Source organism: Mustelus asterias, unplaced genomic scaffold, assembly GCF_964213995.1.
Source record: "Mustelus asterias unplaced genomic scaffold, sMusAst1.hap1.1 HAP1_SCAFFOLD_43, whole genome shotgun sequence".
In the NCBI taxonomy this organism is placed as follows: domain Eukaryota; kingdom Metazoa; phylum Chordata; class Chondrichthyes; order Carcharhiniformes; family Triakidae; genus Mustelus; species Mustelus asterias.
In genome coordinates this window covers 1,986,602-2,007,876 of record NW_027590120.1, presented here as the reverse complement: position 1 = coordinate 2,007,876, position 21,275 = coordinate 1,986,602, and the positions used below count along the sequence as shown (strand labels likewise).

The 21,275-nt window shown below is 46.4% G+C and overlaps 3 protein-coding genes across 16 annotated transcripts in view; 2 read left to right on the top strand and 1 right to left on the bottom strand.

Moving 5' to 3' along the window:
• Positions 1 to 5,556, bottom strand: part of LOC144482874 (uncharacterized) — a 51,898-nt gene extending 46,342 nt beyond the window's left edge. The window contains exon 1 of the mRNA XM_078201713.1: positions 5,467 to 5,556. The gene's annotated coding sequence lies outside the window, so the exon portion shown is untranslated. The remainder of the gene's footprint in view (positions 1 to 5,466) is intronic.
• LOC144482904 (uncharacterized) overlaps positions 1 to 21,275 on the top strand; it is an 88,365-nt gene that overhangs the window by 64,153 nt on the left and 2,937 nt on the right. The window contains exon 2 of one of the 2 annotated variants that reach the window (XM_078201761.1): positions 18,538 to 19,512. In XM_078201761.1, the coding sequence (XP_078057887.1) occupies positions 18,647 to 19,512 (866 nt within the window). In that variant the 5' untranslated portion in view covers positions 18,538 to 18,646. Of the gene's footprint in view, positions 1 to 18,537; positions 19,513 to 20,044; positions 20,194 to 21,275 lie in introns of those variants that run through there. The other variant, XM_078201760.1, reaches the window with a different exon arrangement.
• Positions 271 to 15,291, top strand: LOC144482898 (uncharacterized). Of its 13 annotated transcripts, none has more exons than XM_078201737.1 (3): positions 271 to 333; positions 8,596 to 8,712; positions 13,624 to 15,291. In XM_078201737.1, the coding sequence occupies exons 2-3, from the start codon at positions 8,704 to 8,706 to the stop codon at positions 14,686 to 14,688; spliced, it is 1,074 nt and encodes a 357-aa protein (XP_078057863.1). In that variant the 5' UTR covers positions 271 to 333; positions 8,596 to 8,703; the 3' UTR covers positions 14,689 to 15,291. The 13 variants fall into 13 exon arrangements, with proteins under 13 accessions (XP_078057863.1, XP_078057868.1, XP_078057875.1 ...); XM_078201742.1 differs by having other exon boundaries at positions 277 to 333; positions 13,541 to 15,291; XM_078201749.1 differs by having other exon boundaries at positions 277 to 333; positions 8,596 to 8,719; positions 13,541 to 15,291.

Sequence of the window (21,275 nt, the reverse complement as noted above, 5' to 3'; positions counted from 1 at the left end):
CCCAGCCACCGCCTAACGCTGACTCCGCTTCTCCGGGACAAACAAGCGCCAAGGCCAGCAATGACACTGCGCATGCTCCACATCACAATGCCCGGGGACTGATTGACGGCAGCTCCAGACCAATAGGAAGAAGGGGTAGGGCTGGAGGACCAGCCTCCCGCAAACCCTTCAGAACCAGCCTCCCGCTGGTCCTCCAACCAATCGGAGTGAATGGGGGCGGGACTACGAGTTCCCGATCCACCATGGGCGAGGCGCGCATGCGCACTAAGCAACGTCGTTCGACGTGTGGGTGAAAGCAACTGGAGAGAAGTTCCTCTGTCTCATCAGCAGCCGGTAAGGATTCAGAAACATGGAGGGAGCAATGGAACCGGCGGATGGACGTAGAGGGTTTCTAAATACCTGTTGAAGGCCTCAAACATCGAATATGAGCCCGTAGGTCCCGTGTTTGCAGCTTCAGGTCTTTTTCCCAAGATGAAGCTCAGGTTAACGGCCGTCATCTTGATTGAGCAGGGAGGAGAGCGCATGCGCTGGTGTATTGGTGACGCAACCGTGAGTGGGCGGGTCTTTGTGTTTCTGCTCCCACCAGGTCCTAGTGCTCCCACCGGGTTAAAATGCATACCAACAATGAGCATCAGATTTTCAAACAGCTTCACGGGGCGGCACGGTAGCACAGTGGTTAGCACTGCTGCTTCACTGCTCCAGGGACCTGGGTTTGAATCCCGGCTCGGGTCGCTGTCTGTGTGGAGTTTGCACATTCTCTTCGTGTCTGCGTGGGTTTTCTCCGGGTGCTCCGGTTTCCTCCCACAGTCCAGAGATGTGCGAGTTAGGTTGATTGGCCATTCTAAATTGCCCCTTAGTGTCCTGGGATGCATAGGTTAGAGGGGTTAGTGGGTAAATATGTAGGGATATGTGGATCGGGCCTGGGTGGGATTGTGGTCGGTACAAACTCGATGGGCTGAATGGCCTCTTTCTGCAATGTAGGATTCTATGATTCACCCACTCCCAGGCTGCACCTGACGTTTGCTGCCGAGAGAAGTTTATGGGCCATAGAATCATATCGCGACATATTTACCCACTAACCCCTCTAACCAATGCATCCCGGGACACTAAGGGGCAATTTAGAATGGCCAATCCACCTGGCCCACACATCTTTGGACGGAGCACCCGGAGGAAACCCACGCAGACACGGGGGGAATGTGCAAACTACACGCAGATGGTGACCCAAGCTGGGAATCGAACCCAGGTCCCTGGATCTGTGAAGCAGCAGTGCTAACCACTGTGCTACCGTGCCGCCCCATGTACATAGAACATAGAAAAAATGCAGCACAAACAGGCCCTTGGGCCCACAAGTTGCACCGATCATGTCCCTACCTACCTAGGCTTATATATAGGCTTACCTATAACCCTCAATCCTATTAAGTCCCATGTACTCATCCAGAAGTCTCTTAAAAGAGAGGGAGGAGTTTGCCTCCACCACCACTGACGGCAGCCGATTCCACTCACCCACCACCCTCTGAGTGAAAAACTTACCCCTGACATCTCCTCTGTACCTACTGGGAGTGGAGGAAAGAAATGGTGAGATTTGGTGCTTAAACTAAGCACCTTAAACCTGTGTCCTCTCGTAGCAGCCATTTCAGCCCTGGGAAAAAGCCTCCGAGAATCCACCCGATCTATACCTCTCAATATCTTGTACACCTCTATCAGGTCACCTCTCATCCTTCGTCTCTCCAAGGAGAAAAGACCGAGCTCCCTCACCCTATCCTCATAAGGCATGCCAACCAATCCAGGCAACATCCTTGTAAACATCTCTGCACCCTTTCAATAATTTCCACATCCCTCCTGTCATGAGGCGACCAGAACTGAGCACAGTACTCCAAGTGGGGTCTGACGAGGGTCTTATAAAGCTGCATCATTATCTCCCGACTCCTAAACTCAATCCCTCGATTGATGAAGGCCAGCACACCATACGCCTTCTTAACCACCTCCCCTACCTGCGAGGCCGATTTAAGAGTCCTATGGACCCGGACCCCAAGGTCCTTCTGATCCCCTACACTGCTAAGAGTCTTACCCTTGATATTATACTCCTTCATCCCATTTGACCCGTCAAAATAGACCACTACACATTTGTCCGGGTTGAAGTCCATCTGCCACTTCTCCGCCCAGTCTTGCATCCTATCTATGTCACACTGCAGCTTCTGACATCCCTCCAAACTATCCACAACACCACCAACCTTCGTGTGGTCGGCAAACCTATCAACCCATCCCTCCACTTCCTCATCCAGGTCATTTATGAAAATGACAAACAGCAAGGGTCCCAGAACGGATCCCTGGGGCACTGCACTGGTGACCGACCTCCATTCAGAAAAAGACCCATCTACAACCACTCTCTGCCTTCTGCAGGCTAGCCAGTTCTGGATCCACAAGGCAACAGCCCCTTGGATCCCATGCCCTCTCACTTTCTCGAGAAGTCTTGCATGGGGCACCTTATCGAACGCCTTGCTGAAGTCCATGTAAACCACATCTTCCGCTTTTCCTTCGTCAATGTGTTTAGTCACATTGTCAAAGAACTCCACCAGGCTCGTAAGGCACGATTTGCCTTTGACAAAGCCGTGCTGACTACTTTTGAGCATACTAAACTTCTCTAAATGTTCATAAATCCTGTCCCTCAGGATCTTCTCCATCAACTTACCAACCACTGAGGTTAGACTCACCGGTCGGTAATTTCCTGGGCTATCCCTATTCCCTTTCTTGAATATAGGAACAACATCCGCAATCCTCCGGAACCTCTCCCGTCTCCATTGACAACACAAAGATCATCGCCAGAGGCTCTGCAATCTCTTCCCTCGCCTCCCACAGTAACCTGGGGTACATCCCATCTGGTCCCGGCGACTTATCTATCTTGATGCTATTCAAAATTTCCAACACATCCTTTTTCTTAACGTCCACATACTCAATCTTTTCAGTCCGCCACAATCCTGTAGTACAACCACCCAGTTCTTTTTCCACCGTGAATACCGAGTTAAAATATTCATTAAGCACCTCTCCTATTTCTTCCGGTTCTGTACAGACTTTCTCACCTTCACATTTTATAGGTCCTATTCCTTCACATCTCATCCTTTTACTCTTCACATATTTATAGAACGCCTTAGGGTTCTCCTTAATCTTACCTGCCAAGGCCTTCTCGTGACCCCTTCTGGCTCTCCTAATTTCTTTCTTAAGTCCCTTCCTACAAGCCGTATACTCATCTAGATCCCTATTATCGCCTAGCTCTCTGAACCTTTTGTACGCTTTCCTTTTCTTTTTGACTAGATTAAGCGCAGCTTTCATGCACCACGGTTCCCATAACGTGAAAATGGATTCCCTCTAGGGCAAGAGGTTCCTAAATATCATATTCAACTGCTCTGCGGCCTTGACGGATCTATGAATAATTACCCCAAGAACCCTCTGTTCCTCTGAGCCTCCTCGTGTCCTGCCATTCATTAAATACTCCCTTGTCTTGTTACTTCTCCCAAAGTGCATCAGCTCGCACTTATCAGGATTAAATACCATCTGCCACTGCTCTGCCATCTGACCAACCCATCTATATCTTCCTGACAACTACAGCCTTTTTCTTTACTCTTAACCACCCCACCAACCTTGCTTATCATTCCTCTACATTATCATCTTATCATTTGTGTAGATAACAAACAATATGTGTCCCTGCACTGATCTTTGTGGCACGCCACTGGACACCAGCTTCCAGCCACTCAAGCAGCCTTCTTTGATGATACTTTGTTTACGATTACAAAGCCAGTTTTGGATCTGCATTGCAAAGTTTCCCTGAATTCCATGTCCTTTAAACTTGTCAATCATTTCCCCCATGTGGGTCCTTGTCAAAGGCTTTGCTAAAATCCATATAAACTACATTAATTGGACCCTTGCATTGGCTAGGTCAACTGTCCAATATCCACCTACCTTGTTCTGACTTGACAGCAAAACAATGACAATGATATATCACCTCTCTGGTTCACCCTTCCAGCTGCCCATTATCCCACTGCTTCATTCTGATTGGACAGCAATCATCCAAACATCACCGTCTTGGAAAGTGGTTCTACAATTCCCACAGTTCAGCGGTGGGGGTGGCCTGAACAAGTGAGGTCACATAGAGGGTACGAGGTAACTGAAGGGAAGTGAGGTCACAGAGGGCACCTCCATAAACATCTGGGGTTCAGAGTTAAGTGTTGCATTGTCAATTTGGAGTCAAAATGGGAAAGCAGCTTGAAGGGGGACAAGAGGGTCATGCGGCTCCAGAATCAGTCTCAGCGAGAGGGAGGGAGGGAGGGAGGGAGGGAGGGAGGGAGAGATATCGAGCATAGAAATAAAGCAATAGGATCAGACACCTAGAGAGAGAGAAAGAAGGGGAGAGTGAGGTGGAGCGAGAGGGGCAGTGCGAGAGAGGGGGAAGGGAGGGCAGGGAGGGTTGCAGAGAGAGAGAAAGGGGGCAGAGAAGGAGGCAGATAGAGAGAAGGTGCAGTGAGAGAAAGAGGGCGCTGGGAATGAGGAGAGAGAGAAAGAGAGGGGGCAGAGGGAGAGTGGGAAGAGAGAGAGGTGCACTGACAGCGTGGGGCAGAGAGAGAGGTACAGAGAGAAGGTGGGGCAGTGAAAGCGTGGGACAGAGACATCATGGAGCAGAGTGTGTGGGAAAGATAGAGATTGGGGTAGAGTGAGAGGGGCAGAGAGAGAGAGAGGGGGTAGAAAGATAGTAGTACACGGAAAGAGGGGGAGAGACAGCAGGGGCATAAAGGAAGAAGCGGCAGAGATAGTGGGGAAAAATAGACACAAGAAAAGAACAAAGAGCAAAGAACAATACAGCACAGGAACAGGCCCTTCGGCCCTCCAAGCCTGCACCGATCATGTATTCCTAACTAGACCATCCGTTTGTATCCCTCTATTCCCAGTCTGTTCATGTGGCTATCTAGATAAGTCTTAAATGGTCCTAGCGTGTCTGCCTCAACCACCTTGCTTGGTAGTGCATTCCAGGCCCCCACCACCCTCTGTGTAAAATACGTCCCCCGCATATCTGTATTGAACCTTGCCCCCCTTACCTTGAACTTGTGACCCCTTGTGTTTGTCATTTCTGACCTGGGAAATAGCTTCCAACTGTTCACCCTATCGATGCCCTTCATAATTTTATAAACTTCTATTAGGTCACCCCTCAAACTCCGTCTTTCCAGGGAGAACAACCCTAGTTTACTCAATCTCTCCTCATAGCTAATACCCTCCATACCAGGCAACATCCTGCTAAACCTTTCCTGCCCTCTCTCCAAAGCCTCCACGTCCTTCTGGTCGTGTGGCGACCAAAACTGGATGTAGTATTCCAAATGTGGCCTAACCAACGTTCTATATAACTGCAACATCATATCCCAACTTTGATACTCCATGCCCCGTCCAATAAAGGCAAGCATGCCATATGCGTTCTTCACCAACTTTTCCACCTGTGCTGCCACCTTTAAGGATCTGTGGACTTGCACACCAAGATCCCTCTGTGTGTTTATACTCCTGATGGTTCTGCCATTTGTGTTACCTGAGAATGAAACAGCCGGCGTCAGTTTGATGTTATCACCGTGAACAGTCTTCCTGTCTGTGAGGGTGAACTCACTCTGACAGCATCAAGAACAACCACACAGATTGCTACCGGTCTCAGCATTACATTCACCTCCATTCCCATTTTAAACAATAAATATGCATTCTCTCTACTTTCTGACAGCCAATCTTCTATTGGAAGTAGTGCAGGGGGTAATATGTTACCCCCTGCACTACTAGCTTTTGTTTTCCATGATAACCTTTGATGTGGAACCTTATCACATGTTTTCTGGAATTCAATTCAGCAGATCCACAGGTTCCCTTCTATCCACACGTTACTTCTTCAAAGAACTCCAATTGGTTAAACACAATTTCCCTTTCATTAAACCATGCTAACTCTTCCTGATTACCTTGAGTTTTTCAAAGTGGCCAGCTATAACCTCTTTAATGATTGATTATAACATCTTCCCCACAACAGATGTCTATCGAACTGGCCTAAATTTCCTGTCTTATGCCACCATCCGTTCTTGAATTAGAGGGCTTATATTTGCTACTTTCCAGTCTGATGGAACCTCTCCAGAATCTAGGGAACTTTGGAAAATTAACACCAACAAATCTACTGTCACTATCTCATTAACCACCTTCTTAAGATGCTAGGATGAATTCCATCGTGACCCAGAGACTTGTCAGCTGCAGCTCAGTACAGCTTCCCACGTCATTGTAATTTCTCCTAGTTCCTCTCTCCCTTCCACCTCCTGATTTACGGCTAGGACTGGCTGGTTTTGTATTTTCTATAGTGAAGACAGAAGCAAAGATTTGTTTATTTCATTGGCCATTTATTATCTACTATTACTCCCCATTCTCATTTTCTTGAGAGCCAACACTCACCTTATTCCTCTTTTCCTTTTCGAATACCTATAGAAACTCTTGCTATTCATTTTTACATTAACAGCTAACTTCCTCTCATACTCTAATGTTTTTCTTCCAATTAACCTTTTAGTCATTCTCTACTGTTCTTTATATTCCAGCCAATCATCTGACCTGCCACTCACCTCTGTGTAGCTATATGCTTTTCCCTTAAGTTTGATGCTTTGAGGAAGGAGACAGGGAGATGGAGAGCACTTCAAAAGGAACTATTTAAAAATAATAATAATTCGTGGGGTGTGGGCATTGCTGGCAAGGCCAGCATTTTTTGCCCAATTTTTGAGATTTCCGTCTGAGCTGTAAACCTTTGGATTAAATCCCACCATCAACAAATTATTTCCCAGCTGAATGTGAAAATTGACTCAGTCATCCCATTTACCGATAGAACAGCACAATTACACCAGAGGAAGACCACTCAAACACTTAACGTTCGCAAAGGGATTTCCTCAGTGGTTAACACTCTATAACTTTAAAAGCTCAAAGCATTTTAACTACCCCTCTAATTGGCGAGGGATAGTTTAACTGCTCTGTCTATGAAGGCACAAATCACTTGTTCACCCCAGCGAGTTCACATCTAAATGCAGGTGATTGTTATGTTGTCAATCACACCCAGGACAGAAATGTGCTGGAAGGCCTATGCTGCTTAGTTGCCAAATGAATTGAAGTAACACATTTGAACCTTGGCCCAATGGTACCAATCATAATCAGATCGCAAATCGTATTTTCTATTGAACAATATGGGTTTGAATGGTGAGGTGATTACCCAACATTCTCTGCGGGTGAGACTGTGTCCTATCCACATTACTGCAATTATTGCGCACGCGCAGTACCTGGCTCTGACTGGAGCGTGCGCAGTGTCTGACTCTGACCGGAGCATGCGCAGGCCGGGCTGTATCTGGAGCTGCGAGGAGTCGGAAAGAAACAATGGAGTGAGGTTCAGTAATGGAGCCGCTGGGTGACCGGGGAGGGATAGAAGGAGCGGAGTGGGCTGGGAGGCTTCATAAATACCTAGTGGATGCCTTAATTCAGATAACATGTTCCCGGTATCGCTTCAATCGGTACCGAATAGAGTCGGAGCTGAGCGGCTCCAGGCCCGGGTTAGCGGCCGCCATCTTTACAGGAACAATGTGCAGCAGGGCGCATGCGCTATGAGCCTGGACCAGTTACCAACTCTCCCGGATTGGACTGGAGTCTCCAGGAATTTTTTATTTGTCCAGGGAATGTGGGAATTGCTGACTAGGCCAGCATTTATTGTCTATCCCTAATTGTCCTTGAACTGAGTGGTTTGCTTGGCCATCTCAGGGCATTTTAAGAGTCAACCACATTGCTCTTGATATATAGTTAGACCAGACCGGGTAAGGATGGCAGATATTTTTCCTAATTCATTCACACTGTGGGTGTCCCTGGCTGGGCCAGCATTCATCACCCATTCATATTTGTCCTTGAACTAAGTTTCAGAGGACGTTTTAAGAGTCAACCACATTGCTGTGGATCTGGAGTCACATATAAGCCAGACCAGGTAAGGAGAGCAGATTTCCTTCCCTCAAAGACATTAGTGAACTAGATGGGTTTTTACAACAACGAACAATGGTTTCATGGTTATCAGTAGGCTTTTAGTTCCAGATTTTAATTATATTCAAAATTCACCGTACCATAGGATCATAGAATCCCCACAGTGCAGAAGGAAGCCATTTGGCCCATCACCCAGCCCTATCCCTGTAACCCTGTACATTTAGCATAGCTAATCCACCTAATCTACACATCTTTGAACTGTGGGATTCAAACCTGCATCTCTGGAAAATTGTCTGGACATTAAAAAATATACTTTTTTGTAATTTCGTTTGAATATTTCTCTTCACTGGGTATTAAAATATTGACAAAAGATAAAAGTTGTTTGGTTGACCATCAATCGTCCTGTAACGTGATGAGTCTTTTTGCTTTCCAATTGGCCTAGGAAGGCAGTGTGGAATGAGGTTGGAGGATGGGGGCAACATAAAAGATGTGATAAAACCTCCAGGAATACATTTAATCACAGTTGGCGATTATGGAGTACAGAATGTTGTGAATTTCTATCCTGGACAGACAGTGATGGTTTCTGTAAATTTACAGGGTGCTGGAAGTGGAGAATTGACAGACGCGAAACACAAATCAAACATCACATCGTGATCTGACGGAGTCACTCGAAAAAATCAGGACCTGGATATCAGCAGCTTCTGAATGTGGAAGGTAACAGGTTTGTCGATTCTGTCTGAGAGAGAAGATTTCAGGTCTCAGTGTGACTGGAAAAGCCCTGAGATTCACAAATCCTGGAGAACTGTGCTTGGTTCTGAGCAACATACCTTAGGAAGGACAGAATGGCTTTGGAGGGAGTGTAGCACAGATTTGCCTGAGTGATATTTGAACTCCCCAGGTTAAATCACAAGGTGAGATTACAGGAAGTCATTATAGCACAGAGGAGGCCATTTGGCCCATTGAGTCCATGTCATCTGCCTAGAGCAATCCAGTCCCATTCCCCTGCTCTATCCTCATATCTTTGCAGATTTATTTTCCTCCAATGTCTATCCAATTTCCTTTTGAAATTATTCATCATGTCCATTTCCACCCCAATCATGGGCAGCAAGTTTTGGGTCATTCGCACTCACTGTCTAAAAACACTCTTCCTCACATCTCCTGTACTATAGAACAAAACAAAGAACAAAGAAAATTATAGTGCAGGAACAGGCCCTTTGGCCCTCCAAGCCTGCATCACCTTGCTGCCTGACTGAACTAAAACCCCCTACCCTTCCAGGGACCATATCCCGCTATTCCCATCCTATTCATGTATTTGTCAAGACAGCCCTTAAAAGTCACTATCAGATCTGCTTCCACTACCTCACCCGGCAGTGAGTTCCAAGCACCCACCACCCTCTGTGTAAAAAAACTTGCCTCGTACATTTCCTTTAAAACTTGCCCCTCGCACCTAAACCTGTGACCCCTAATAATTGACTCTTCCACCCTGGGAAAAAGCTTCTGATTATCCACTCTATCCATGCCCCTCATAATCTTGTAGACTTGTATCAGGTCATCCCTCAACCTCCGTCGTTCCAGTGAGAATAAACCAAGTTTCTTCAACCCCTCCTCATAGCTAATGCCCTCCATACCAGGCAACATCCTGATAAATCTTTTCTGTACCTTCTCCAAAGCCTCCACATCCTTCTGGTAGTGTGGCGACCAGAATTGAACACTATATTCCAAGTGTGGCCTAACCAAGGTTCGATATAGCTGCAATATTACTTGCCAATTTTTAATCTCAATGCCCCAGCCGATGAAGACAAGCACGCTATTTGCCTTCTTGACTACCTTCTCCACCTGCGTTGCCACTTTCAGTAACCTGTGTGCCTGTACACCCAGATCCCTCTGCCTATCAATACCCTTAAGGGTTCTGCCATTTACTGTAAAGAAGCATTTGAGTTGATGTAACATTGAGATTCGCAAAATGTTGAGCAATCATGTAGACTTTGCTCATGTTTAATGAGAAAGATCCAACAGTGTTTCGGCCCGATTTCGAACCGGGCACATTTCGCATGTGAAGCGAACGTGATAACACGACAGAAACAACTGTTTACATACAAATTAGGAGCAGCAGTCGGCCACTCGGCCCCGCTCTCCCATTCAGTAAGATTGTGGCTGATCTCATTTTAATCTCAACTTCACGTTCCTGCCTACTCCCGATAACCTTCCACCTCCTTGCTTATCAAGAACCTATCCACCTCTGCTGTAAGATATTCAGGACTCTGCCTCAACCACCTTTGCAGGAAGAATATTCCAAAGTCTCACAATCCTTTGAGAAAAAAAAATCCTCATCTCTAATTTAGACGGGTGACCCCTTAGTTTGTGGTGCCGAGTTTAAAATTCTCCCACAAGAGGAAATGTCCTTTCCACATCCACCCTGTCAAGTCCCCTCAGGATCTTGTATGGTGAATGTTGGACCCTTGGAGGACGAGAGGGGGGAGTTAATAGTGGGAAATGAGGATATGGCTGAGTCTTTAAATAAATTTTTTGTGTCGGTCTTCACGGTGGAGGACACAAATAGTTTGCCAAATATTAACGATAGAGGGTTGGCAGCAGGAGAAATACTTAATACAATTAATGTTACCAGAGAGGCAGTGCTGGGTAGACTAATGGGACTGAAGGTGGACAAGTCCCCGGGTCCGGATGGAATGCATCCCAGGGTATTGAAAGAAATGTCAGAGGTAATAGTGGATGCGTTAGTGATTATTTATCAAAACTCGTTGCATTCTGGGGTAGTGCCGGTTGATTGGAAAACGGCTAATGTTACGCCGCTGTTTAAAAAAGGAAGGAGACAAAAGGCGGGTAACTATAGGCCGGTCAGCTTAACGTCTGTAGTAGGGAAAATGCTGGAATCCATTATTAAAGAGGAGATAGCAGGGCATCTGGATAGAAATGGTTCGATCAATCAGACGCAGCATGGATTCATGAGGGGAAAGTCGTGCTTGACGAACATGTTGGATTTTTATGAAGATGTGACTAGGGCGGTTGATGGAGGAGAACCGGTGGATGCGGTGTTTTTGGATTTCCAAAAGGCGTTTGATAGGGTGCCCCATAAAAGGCTGCTGAAGACGATTAGGGCACACGGAGTTGGGGGTAGTGTGTTAAAGTGGATTGGGGACTGGCTATCCGACAGGAAGCAAAGAGTCGGAATAAATGGGTGTTTTTCCGGTTGGAGGAAGGTAACTAGTGGCGTGCCGCAGGGATCGGTACTCGGGCCGCAACTATTTACCATTTATATAGATGATCTGGAGGAGGGGACGGAGTGTAGGGTAACGAAGTTTGCAGATGACACAAAGATAAGTGGAAAAGTGAATCGTGTGGAGGACGGAGAAGATCTGCAGAGAGATTTGGACAGGCTGAGTGAGTGGGCGAGGATATGGCAAATGGAGTATAACGTTGATAAATGCGAGGTTATACACTTTGGAGGAAATAATAACAAATGGGATTACTATCTCAATGGATACAAATTAAAACATGCTACCGTGCAAAGGGACCTGGGGGTCCTTGTGCATGAGACGCAAAAGCCCAGTCTGCAGGTACAACAGGTGATCAAGAAGGCAAATGGGATGTTGGCCTATATTGCGAGGGGGATAGAATATAAAAGCAGGGATGTCTTGATGCGCCTGTACAGGGCATTGGTGAGGCCGCAGCTGGAATACTGTGTGCAGTATTGGTCCCCTTATATGAGGAAGGATATATTGGCATTGGAGGGAGTGCAGAGAAGGTTCACCAGGTTGATACCGGAGATGAGGGGTTTGGATTATGAGGAGAGGCTGAGGAGATTGGGTTTGTACTCGTTGGAGTTTAGAAGGATGAGGGGGGATCTTATGGAGACTTATAAGATAATGCGGGGGCTGGATAGGGTGGAGGCGGAGAGATTCTTTCCACTTAGTAAGGAAGTTAAAACTAGAGGACACAGCCTCAAAATAAAGGGGGGTCGGTTTAAGACAGAGTTGAGGAGGAACTTCTTCTCCCAGAGGGTGGTGAATCTCTGGAATTCTCTGCCCACTGAGGTGGTGGAGGCTACCTCGCTGAATATGTTTAAAGCGCGGATGGATGGATTCCTGATCGGTAAGGGAATTAAGGGTTATGGGGATCAGGTGGGTAAGTGGAACTGATCCACGTCAGATCAGCCATGATCTTATTGAATGGCGGGGCAGGCTCGAGGGGCGAGATGGCCTACTCCTGCTCCTATTTCTTATGTTCTTATGTTCAATCAAGGTTTTACCCAAAACCTTAAATCTGTCCCCCTGGCCCTTGTACGATCAGCAAATGGAAACAGATTTTCTTTATCCACCTGATCGAAACCTGTCAGAATCTTGTGTACCTGAATCAAATCTCCCCTCAACCTCCTTTACTGGAACCATTCTGGTAAATCTCCTCTGCACCTTCTCAAGGATCTTTATATCCTTCCTGAAGAGCGGTGACCAGAGCTTTATAAATATTCAGAATAACTTCCCTGTTTATAGACCAATATCACACTTTATGAAGCTCGGGGTCAAATTTGCTTTGCTAATTACTCTCTTAATATGTCTTGTAGAAATACAAAATCCCTCTCCTTCACCTCCTTCTCTCTCCTCCCATTGAGGCCAGTTGGGTTTTTGTGACAATCCGGCAGTTTTCATGGTCAATGTTTCTCAGCGCCGGCCCCACAAATTCCCAGATTCATTCAGATCAGTTTGACAAGCTGCCTGTGTGTTTGTGTGGGCTCTCTCTCTCTCACTCCGAGTCTCCTGTTTTAAATCAGTTTTACAGGGTGTTAGAAGGGGAGAGTTTGACAAGCTGCCTGTGTGTTTCTGTGGGCTCTCTCTCTCTCACTCCGAGTCTCCTGTTTTAAATCAGTTTTACAGGGTGTTAGAAGGGGAGAGTTTGACAAGCTGCCTGTGTGTTTGTGTGGGCTCTCTCTCTCTCACTCCGTGTCTCCTGTTTTAAATCAGTTTTACAGGGTGTTAGAAGGGGAGAGTTTGACAAGCTGCCTGTGTGTTTCTGTGGGCTCTCTCTCACTCCGTGTCTCCTGTTTTAAATCAGTTTTACAGGGTGTTAGAAGGGGAGAGTTTGACAAGCTGCCTGTGTGTTTCTGTGGGCTCTCTCTCTCTCACTCCGTGTCTCCTGTTTTAAATCAGTTTTACAGGGTGTTAGAAGGGGAGAGTTTGACAAGCTGCCTGTGTGTTTCTGTGGGCTCTCTCTCTCTCACTCCGTGTCTCCTGTTTTAAATCAGTTTTACAGGGTGTTAGAATGGGAGAGTTTGACAAGCTGCCTGTGTTTGTGTGTGGGCTCTCTCTCTCTCACTCTGTGTCTCCTGTTTTCAATCAGTTTTACAGGGTGTTAGAAGGGGAGAGTTTGACAAGCTGCCTGTGTGTTTCTGTGGGCTCTCTCTCTCTCACTCCGTGTCTCCTGTTTTAAATCAGTTTTACAGGGTGTTAGAATGGGAGAGTTTGACAAGCTGCCTGTGTGTTTGTGTGGGCTCTCTCTCTCTCACTCCGTGTCTCCTGTTTTAAATCAGTTTTACAGGGTATCAGAAGTGGAGAGTTTGCCGTTGGGAAGCTGACGGAGTGGCTCAATTTATCGTAACTTTGATATCATCAGATTTGGAACATGGAAGGAAAAAGCACATTTCACAGTGGGAAGAATCCGTACACGTGTTGTGTGTGTGGACCCGGCTTCAGACAATCATCTGACCTGTGGAGACACAATCGCAGTCACACTGAGGAGAAACTGTGGAAATGTGGGGACTGTGGGAAGGGATTCATTTCCCCGTCGAAGCTGGAAATGCATTGGCGCAGTCACACTGGGGAGAGGCCATTCACCTGCCCCACATGTGGGAAGGGATTCACTCAGTCATCCTCTCTGTTCACACACCAGCGAGTTCACTCCAGCGAGAGACCATTCACCTGCTCCGAGTGTGGGAAGGGATTCACTATTTCAGCCCACCTGCTGAGTCACCAGCGAGTTCACACTGACGAGAGACCTTTCAAATGTCCAGACTGTGGGAAGTGCTATAAAAGTTCTGGGGAACTGATGCGCCATCAACGTGTTCACACTGAGGAGAGGCCATTCAGGTGCTCTCACTGTGGGACTGGGTTCAGACGATCGTCTGACCTCACTGTTCACCAGCGAGTTCACTCTGGGGAGAGGCCGTTCACCTGCTCCGACTGTGGGAAGGGATTCATTCAGTCATCTGACCTGCTGAAACACCAGCGAGTTCACACTGGGGAGAGGCCATTTATCTGCTCTGAATGTGGGAAGGGATTCACTACCTCATCGATCCTGCTGACACACCAGCGAGTTCACACAGACAAGAAACCTTTTAAATGTCCAAACTGTGAGAAATGCTACAAAACCTCTGAGAAACTGATGTCCCATCAACGTGTTCACACTGACGAGAGACCTTTCAGATGCTCTCACTGTGGGACTGGGTTCAGACAATCAACTCAACTAACTGCACACCAGCGAGTTCACACTGACGAGAGACCTTTTAAATGCCCAGACTGTGAGAAGTGCTATAAACGTTCTGGGGAACTGACGCGACATCAACGTGTTCACACTGATTCAGGTGTTCTCACTGTGGGACTGGTGCGATCTTGTGCGATCTTCTCAACTCTCTGTACACCAACGAATTCACACTGGGGAGAGACCATTCACCTGCTCTGAGTGTGGGAAGGAATGTACGACTTCATCCACCTGCTGAGACTCCAGTGAGTTCACAAGTAACGACAGTGATTGGATGTTGCTGTTCTTCACATTCAGGATTGAACCATCTTCATTAGGGTCCGTTTACACTGGTAATAAACCCCAGCCACTTTAGGGGCTAATATTCTCACTAAAAGTCAAATAAATCAGCTTTGCGTCAAACTCACACATTGTGTTGACTCTTTTTAATATCTCAAACATAATAACAGGTAACACATACATGGCCACTCTCCTCACTGTGAATCCTTCGATCTTTTCCAGACTGTGTAACTGGTTAAAGCTCTTTCCACAGTCAGTTCACTGGAATACTCTCACTCGAGTGGATGTGTCTCAGTGATTTTCCAGTCACACTGATGTTTAAACAGTTTGAAGGAACAGACAAACATTTCCCATTCTAGTTTCAAATGCCGATGGTATTCAGATCCTGAATAATTGTGTGACTCTGTCAGATTCTAACGTCAGAGATTTGTGTCTGTAAATTCTCCCCTTCTAATAGACTGTGAAAGAAATTCACAAAAATCATTGCTGTCAGTACAGGATAAAAACTCAGAACAGACAATTCTCGTTTCTGTGGAACATTCTTTCGTCTCATTCTTGAAAATTTGTAAATCTCCATCCCAAACACTCTCCCTCCATTCTCACTTTGCTGGACCTGAAATAGATATTGTCCTGAGGGTGCTGATTCATCCTAATCGACAGATCCGTGCTGACTGTTTCATGTACAGGACACATATTCCCGAAATCTTCACACAGGCTCGTGTCTAAGCATATAAAAAATTTGCATATTTAGTGAACTAAAAATGTATGCAATATTCAGAACTCTATTACATGATTAGAGATACAGGTGGGTGCGGAAGAACTTGACTTAGGGAGCAAGCAATCATGTTCTGGAACTCGCTGACGATGAGAGTGGTGGAAGTGGAGACGACCAGTGATTTCAAAATAAAATTGGTCGGGCACTTGAAGGAATGAAACGTACTGGGGAACAGGGATATCGAGGAAAAATGGCACTGAGTGGATTCCCCGACAGAGACTTGGCACGGACTCAAGCTGCTGAATTGATTTATCTTGTGCTCTGATGACTCTTTGACTGGAAAATATACAGAGTAGTTACAATACTATTCTGGAATTAAACAACATCAACTGTAATACAAATCCATAAATAATATACCCATTATGCACCACATAGTAAGAAGTCTCACAACACCAGGTTAAAGTCCAACAGGTTTATTTGGAATCACAAGCTTTCAGAGCGCTGCTCCTTCATCAGGTGAGAAGGAGCAGCGCTCTGAAAGCTCGTGATTCCAAATAAACCCATTGGACTTTAACCAGGTGTTGTGAGACTTCTTACTGTGCCCACCCCAGTCCAACACCGGCATCTCTACATCATGTGCACCATATAACAACATAAGAAGTTTAACAACACCAGGTTAAAGTCCAACAGGTTTATTTGGTAGCAAAAGCCACACAAGCTTTCGGAGCTCTAAGCCCCTTCTTCAGGTGAGTGGGAATTCTGTTCACAAACAGAGCATATAAAGACAGTTGCGTGGACCTGCAGAGTTTCACTGGCTGTCTTGTCTGGAGACAATACACATCTTTTTAGCCTGTCTTGATGCTCTCTCCACTCACATTGTTTTGTTTCTTAAAGACTTGATTAGTTGTAAGTATTCGCATTCCAACCATTATTCATGTAAATTGAGTCTGTGTCTTTATATGCTCTGTTTGTGAACAGAATTCCCACTCACCTGAAGAAGGGGCTGAGAGCTCCGAAAGCTTGTGTGGCTTTTGCTACCAAATAAACCTGTTGGACTTTAACCTGGTGTTGTTAAACTTCTTACTGTGTTTACCCCAGTCCAACGCCGGCATCTCCACACCATATAACAACACCAGACATATCAATGTTGTTACGATCCTCATGGTCACCTTATAATAAACAAATTCCCACAAATCCCAATCGAATAAACAAAGACAATGTTTCATTTAAAAAAAATTTTACTTTAAAAATTAATCTAAAATTAACATCACTGAATCATGCATTAAGAAACAGTATTTGAATAGACAGGATAAATTACACTTTAAAAAGCTCAGACAATAAAAACAGGTTCCACAAAATCACAAACATTTCTCTCTCAGTATATTTGACTCTAATTCCAGTTCCAGAGAATTTCTCTGTCTCTGTATTTCCCAGGGGCAGAAAGAAAGTGTTTTCCTCACAGATGTTGTCCAGAGGATGAAGTTTGAGTCTGTGGTGAAGTTGGAGTCTGTGTGTGAAGTTTGAGTCTGTGTGTGAAGTTTGAGTCTGTGGTGAAGCTACAAACAGAAGCTGTTCTGTTTCAAATCAAACTGCGGGACTTGGAAGAAAATGGTGGGAAGATTTTGCAAAGTCCCCTCCCCCACTCCCTCTCAGCTGGCAGCCCAGCGTGCAGGCGCAGAGAGCGCTGCTGAGCCGAGCTGTCCGGAGCAGGCGCAGAGAGCGCTGCTGAGCCGAGCTGTCCGGAGCAGGCGCAGAGAGCGCTGCTGAGCCGAGCTGTCCGGAGCAGGCGCAGAGAGCGCTGCTGAGCCGAGCTGTCCGGAGCAGGCGCAGAGAGCGCTGCTGAGCCGAGCTGTCCGGAGCAGGCGCAGAGAGCGCTGCTGAGCCGAGCTGTCCGGAGCAGGCGCAGAGAGCGCTGCTGAGCCGAGCTGTCCGGAGCAGGCGCAGAGAGCGCTGCTGAGCCGAGTTGTCCGGAGCAGGCGCAGAGAGCGCTGCTGAGCCGAGCTGTCCGGAGCAGGCGCAGTGCGGCTGGCGCCAGCGGTCGCTCTCGATCTCTTTTTGGAGCAGCCGCCGGAGAGAGAGGGGGGAGGCGGAGATCACCGCGCGGCTTCTCGCTCTGGCCCGGAGCCGCCAGCCGGTTGCCTGGAAACCTTGGCTCGAGGAGATGGCAGGGGGCGGGGGAATCAATGGGAGGGGGCGGGGCTCCCATGTCTGCACGCCCGGGCCTGCACACTGGAACTCCAGGACGTCACATCGGTACAGACTTATTCCTATTGGCTAATTCAGGCTCGGTTCCATTGTGACGTCTCAATGCGGAAGTTGGCCAACGATGTTCAGATTGAAACTTCCTCTTCTGGACAACATCTGGGAGGAAATCAATGTTTCTTTTCTCATTCTGGGGGAAATTGGGGACTTGCAACAACTGAAGGGAAAGGAAGTGAATCCAGGGAGGGTGCAGACTCTGGAAAGGAAACAGACAACATCGGAATTAGGAGCAAGACTCGGCCCAGGTATCTTTTTCTTTCTCGCTCAAAGACATTGACATCCTTTAGCTCCCTCACTTTGACACTGAAGACAATGGGTTGTCTTCCCAGTGTTTATATGAAAGAAATTTCTGTTCTTTTAGTACTGGATGTCAGATAAGTCAGGATGGTGTGTGAGTTGGAGAGGAACTTGAAGGTGATGGTGTTCCCATCTATTTGCTACCCTGGTCCTTCTAGGTGGGTGGAGGTTGAGGGTTTGGGAAACTTTCTGTCAAAGTTCTCATTGAGTTGTCAATGTACAAAATCCCTCTCCTTCACCCCGACTTCTCCTACTTCTTTCTGTCTTCTCTCAGTGTCCAGAGTCTTGTGTCCAGACCGTGTGGCAGATTTCCTGCCCTGAAGGATATCAGTGAACCCGCTGGGTTTTTATGACAATCCAGCAGTTTTCATGATCACTTTTTCCGAGTGCCAGCCCCACAAATGACCAGATTCATTCAGCTCAATTTCACAAACTGCCTTTGTGTTTTTGTGGGTTCTCTCTCACTTCCTTTTTTCTGTTTTAAATCAATTTCACAGGGTTTTAGAAGAAGAGGATTTGCAGTTGGGAAACTGAAACCAAATATTATATCAAAACCTGATGGAGTTAGCCAATTTATTGTAACCTGAATATCATTGTGTTTTGAACATGGAAGGAAATAGCACCGTTCACAGTGAAGAGAAACTGTACACGTGTTCTGTGTGTGGACAAGACTTTAACCAATCATCCAGCCTTTCGGAACATAATTGCAGTCGCAACAGGGAGAAGCTGTGGAAATGTGGGGACTGTGGGAAGGGATTCGATTACCCTTCCCAGCTGGAGATTCATCGGCGCAGTCACAGTGGGGAGAGACCATTCACCTGCTCCCAGTGTGGGAGGGGATTCACTCAGTCAAACAGCTTACACATACACCAGAGAACTCACACTGACGAGAGACCATTCAACTGCTCCCAGTGTGGGAAAGGATTCACTGCCTCATCCCATCTGCTGAAACATCGGCGAATCCACACTGGGGAAAGGCCGTTCACCTGCTCCCAGTGTGGGAAGGGATTCGCTCAGTCTTCCAACCTCGCATTACACCAGCGAATTCACACTGGGGAGAGGCCATTCACTTGCTCCCAGTGTGGGAAGAGATTTGCTCAGTCAGCCACCCTCTCCACACACCAGCGGATTCACACTGATGAGAGACCTTTTAAATGTCCAGACTGTGGGAAATGCTTTAAAAATTCTGTAAATCTGCACTACCATCAACGTGTTCACACTGATGAGAAACCATTCAGGTGCTCTCACTGTGGGACTGGGTTCAAGCAATCATCTCAACTCACTGTACACCAGCGCACTCACACTGGGGAGAGACCGTTCACCTGCTCCCAGTGTGGGAATGGATTTGCTCACTCATCCACTCTGCTGACACACCAGCGAATTCACACCGGGGAGAAGCCGTTCACTTGTTCCAAGTGTGGAAAGGGATTCAGTCAGTCATCCAATCTGCTGAGACACCAGCGAGTTCACAAGTAACTGTTGTGATTGGATTTTGCTGTTTTCGTGTTCAGACTGAATCATGTACCTTTGGGTCTGTTTCTGCTGAATTGAAAAGTGACTCCAGCTCTGTTATAGGTGTTGATATAATTGGTCTTCGAAGGGGAGGATTTGGGGTCAGGAAACTTGCACAAAACATCAGATCAGGATTGGATGGAATTGCACAATGTATTGTAACCTGAACAGCAGAGAATTTTGAACAGGGAAGGAAATAGCACCGTTTTAATTATCTAACAGTCGCGAGATTTGAGGAAGATTCCAGTAGATTGCAAAGTAGCAAATGTAACTCCTTTATTCAAAAAAAGGAGGGAGGCAAAAAGGAAACTAAAGACCACTTAATATAAAACCTGATGTAGGGAAAATATCTTTATTAAAGATATCATGAGAATGAGAAAAATTCAGACAACCAGAGAGAGTCAGCATGGTTTGAGAAAGGAAAATCATATTCGACCTATTTATTGGAGTTCTTTGAAGGAGTCACATATACTTTGGATAAAGGGGGTCGGTTCGCTCAGTTGGCCGGGTGGCTGGTTTGTGATGCACAGCGACACCAACAGCACAGTTTCAATTCTCGTGCCAACCAAGGTTATTCATGAAGGTGCCGTCTCCTCAATCTTGCCCCTCACGTGAGGTGTGGTGATCCAAGATGATGAAAGGTATGGATAAAGCAGACGTGGAACGGATGCTTCCTCTTCTGGGGCATTCTAGGATGAGAGGTCATAGCCTTAGGATAAGGGGCAGCAAAGTTAAAACAGAGTTGAGGAGAAACTGCTTCTCCCAAAGGGTTGTGAATCTGTGGAATTCGCTGTCCCAAAGGGTGGTGGATGCTGGGACAGTGAGTAAATTTAAGGAGGAGTTAGACAGATTTTTAATTGGTAATGGGGTTGAAGGGTTATGGGGAGAAGGCAGGAAAATGGGGATGAGGAGCTTATCAGCCATGATCGAATGGCGGAACAGACTCAATTGGCCAAATGGTCTAATTCTGCTCCTATATCTAATGAATTTATGATCCTCAGGTTAAGTGACCACCAGTCAGCTCTCCCTCTCAAGGGGACATCTGGGAGATGGTGACTTTATATATTGGATAATGGGGCAGCAAAGGTGAATGTACTGTACTTTGATTTGCAAAATGCATTTCATAATCTGCCACATCAAAGCTTAATGTGGAAAATAGAATCTCACAGTGTGGGGGTAATATGGCATGGAAAGAAGATTGGCGAGCTAACGGGAAACAGAGTTGGCAACACATGGATCTTTATCTGGTTGGCAGGATGTGACGAGTGGTGTGCCAAAGCGATCAGAACTGGAACCTCTACTTTTAACAATTTATATAAACGACTTGGATGCAAGCATGGTCGCTAAATTTGCTGAGGACACAAAGGTAGAAAAGTAAGTTGTGAAGAGGATGTAAGGAGGCTACAAAGGGATGTAGATAAGTTCAGCTAGTGGGCAAATATTTGGCAAATGGAGCATAACATGGGCAAATGTGGAATTATCAATTTTGGCAGGAATTCCTGCCAAATATTTCAAAAAACATTAAATAGTGAGAGGTTGCAGAGCTCTGAGATTCAGAGGTGTCCTAGTGCATGAATCACAAAAGGCTGGAATGCAGGTACAGCAAGTAATCAGGAAAGTTAATAGAATGTCATTGTTTATTGTGAGGAAATTGGTTACAAAAGGAGTGAGTTTATGTTTCAGTCATACAGGACACTGGTGAGACCACATCTGGAGTGTTGTT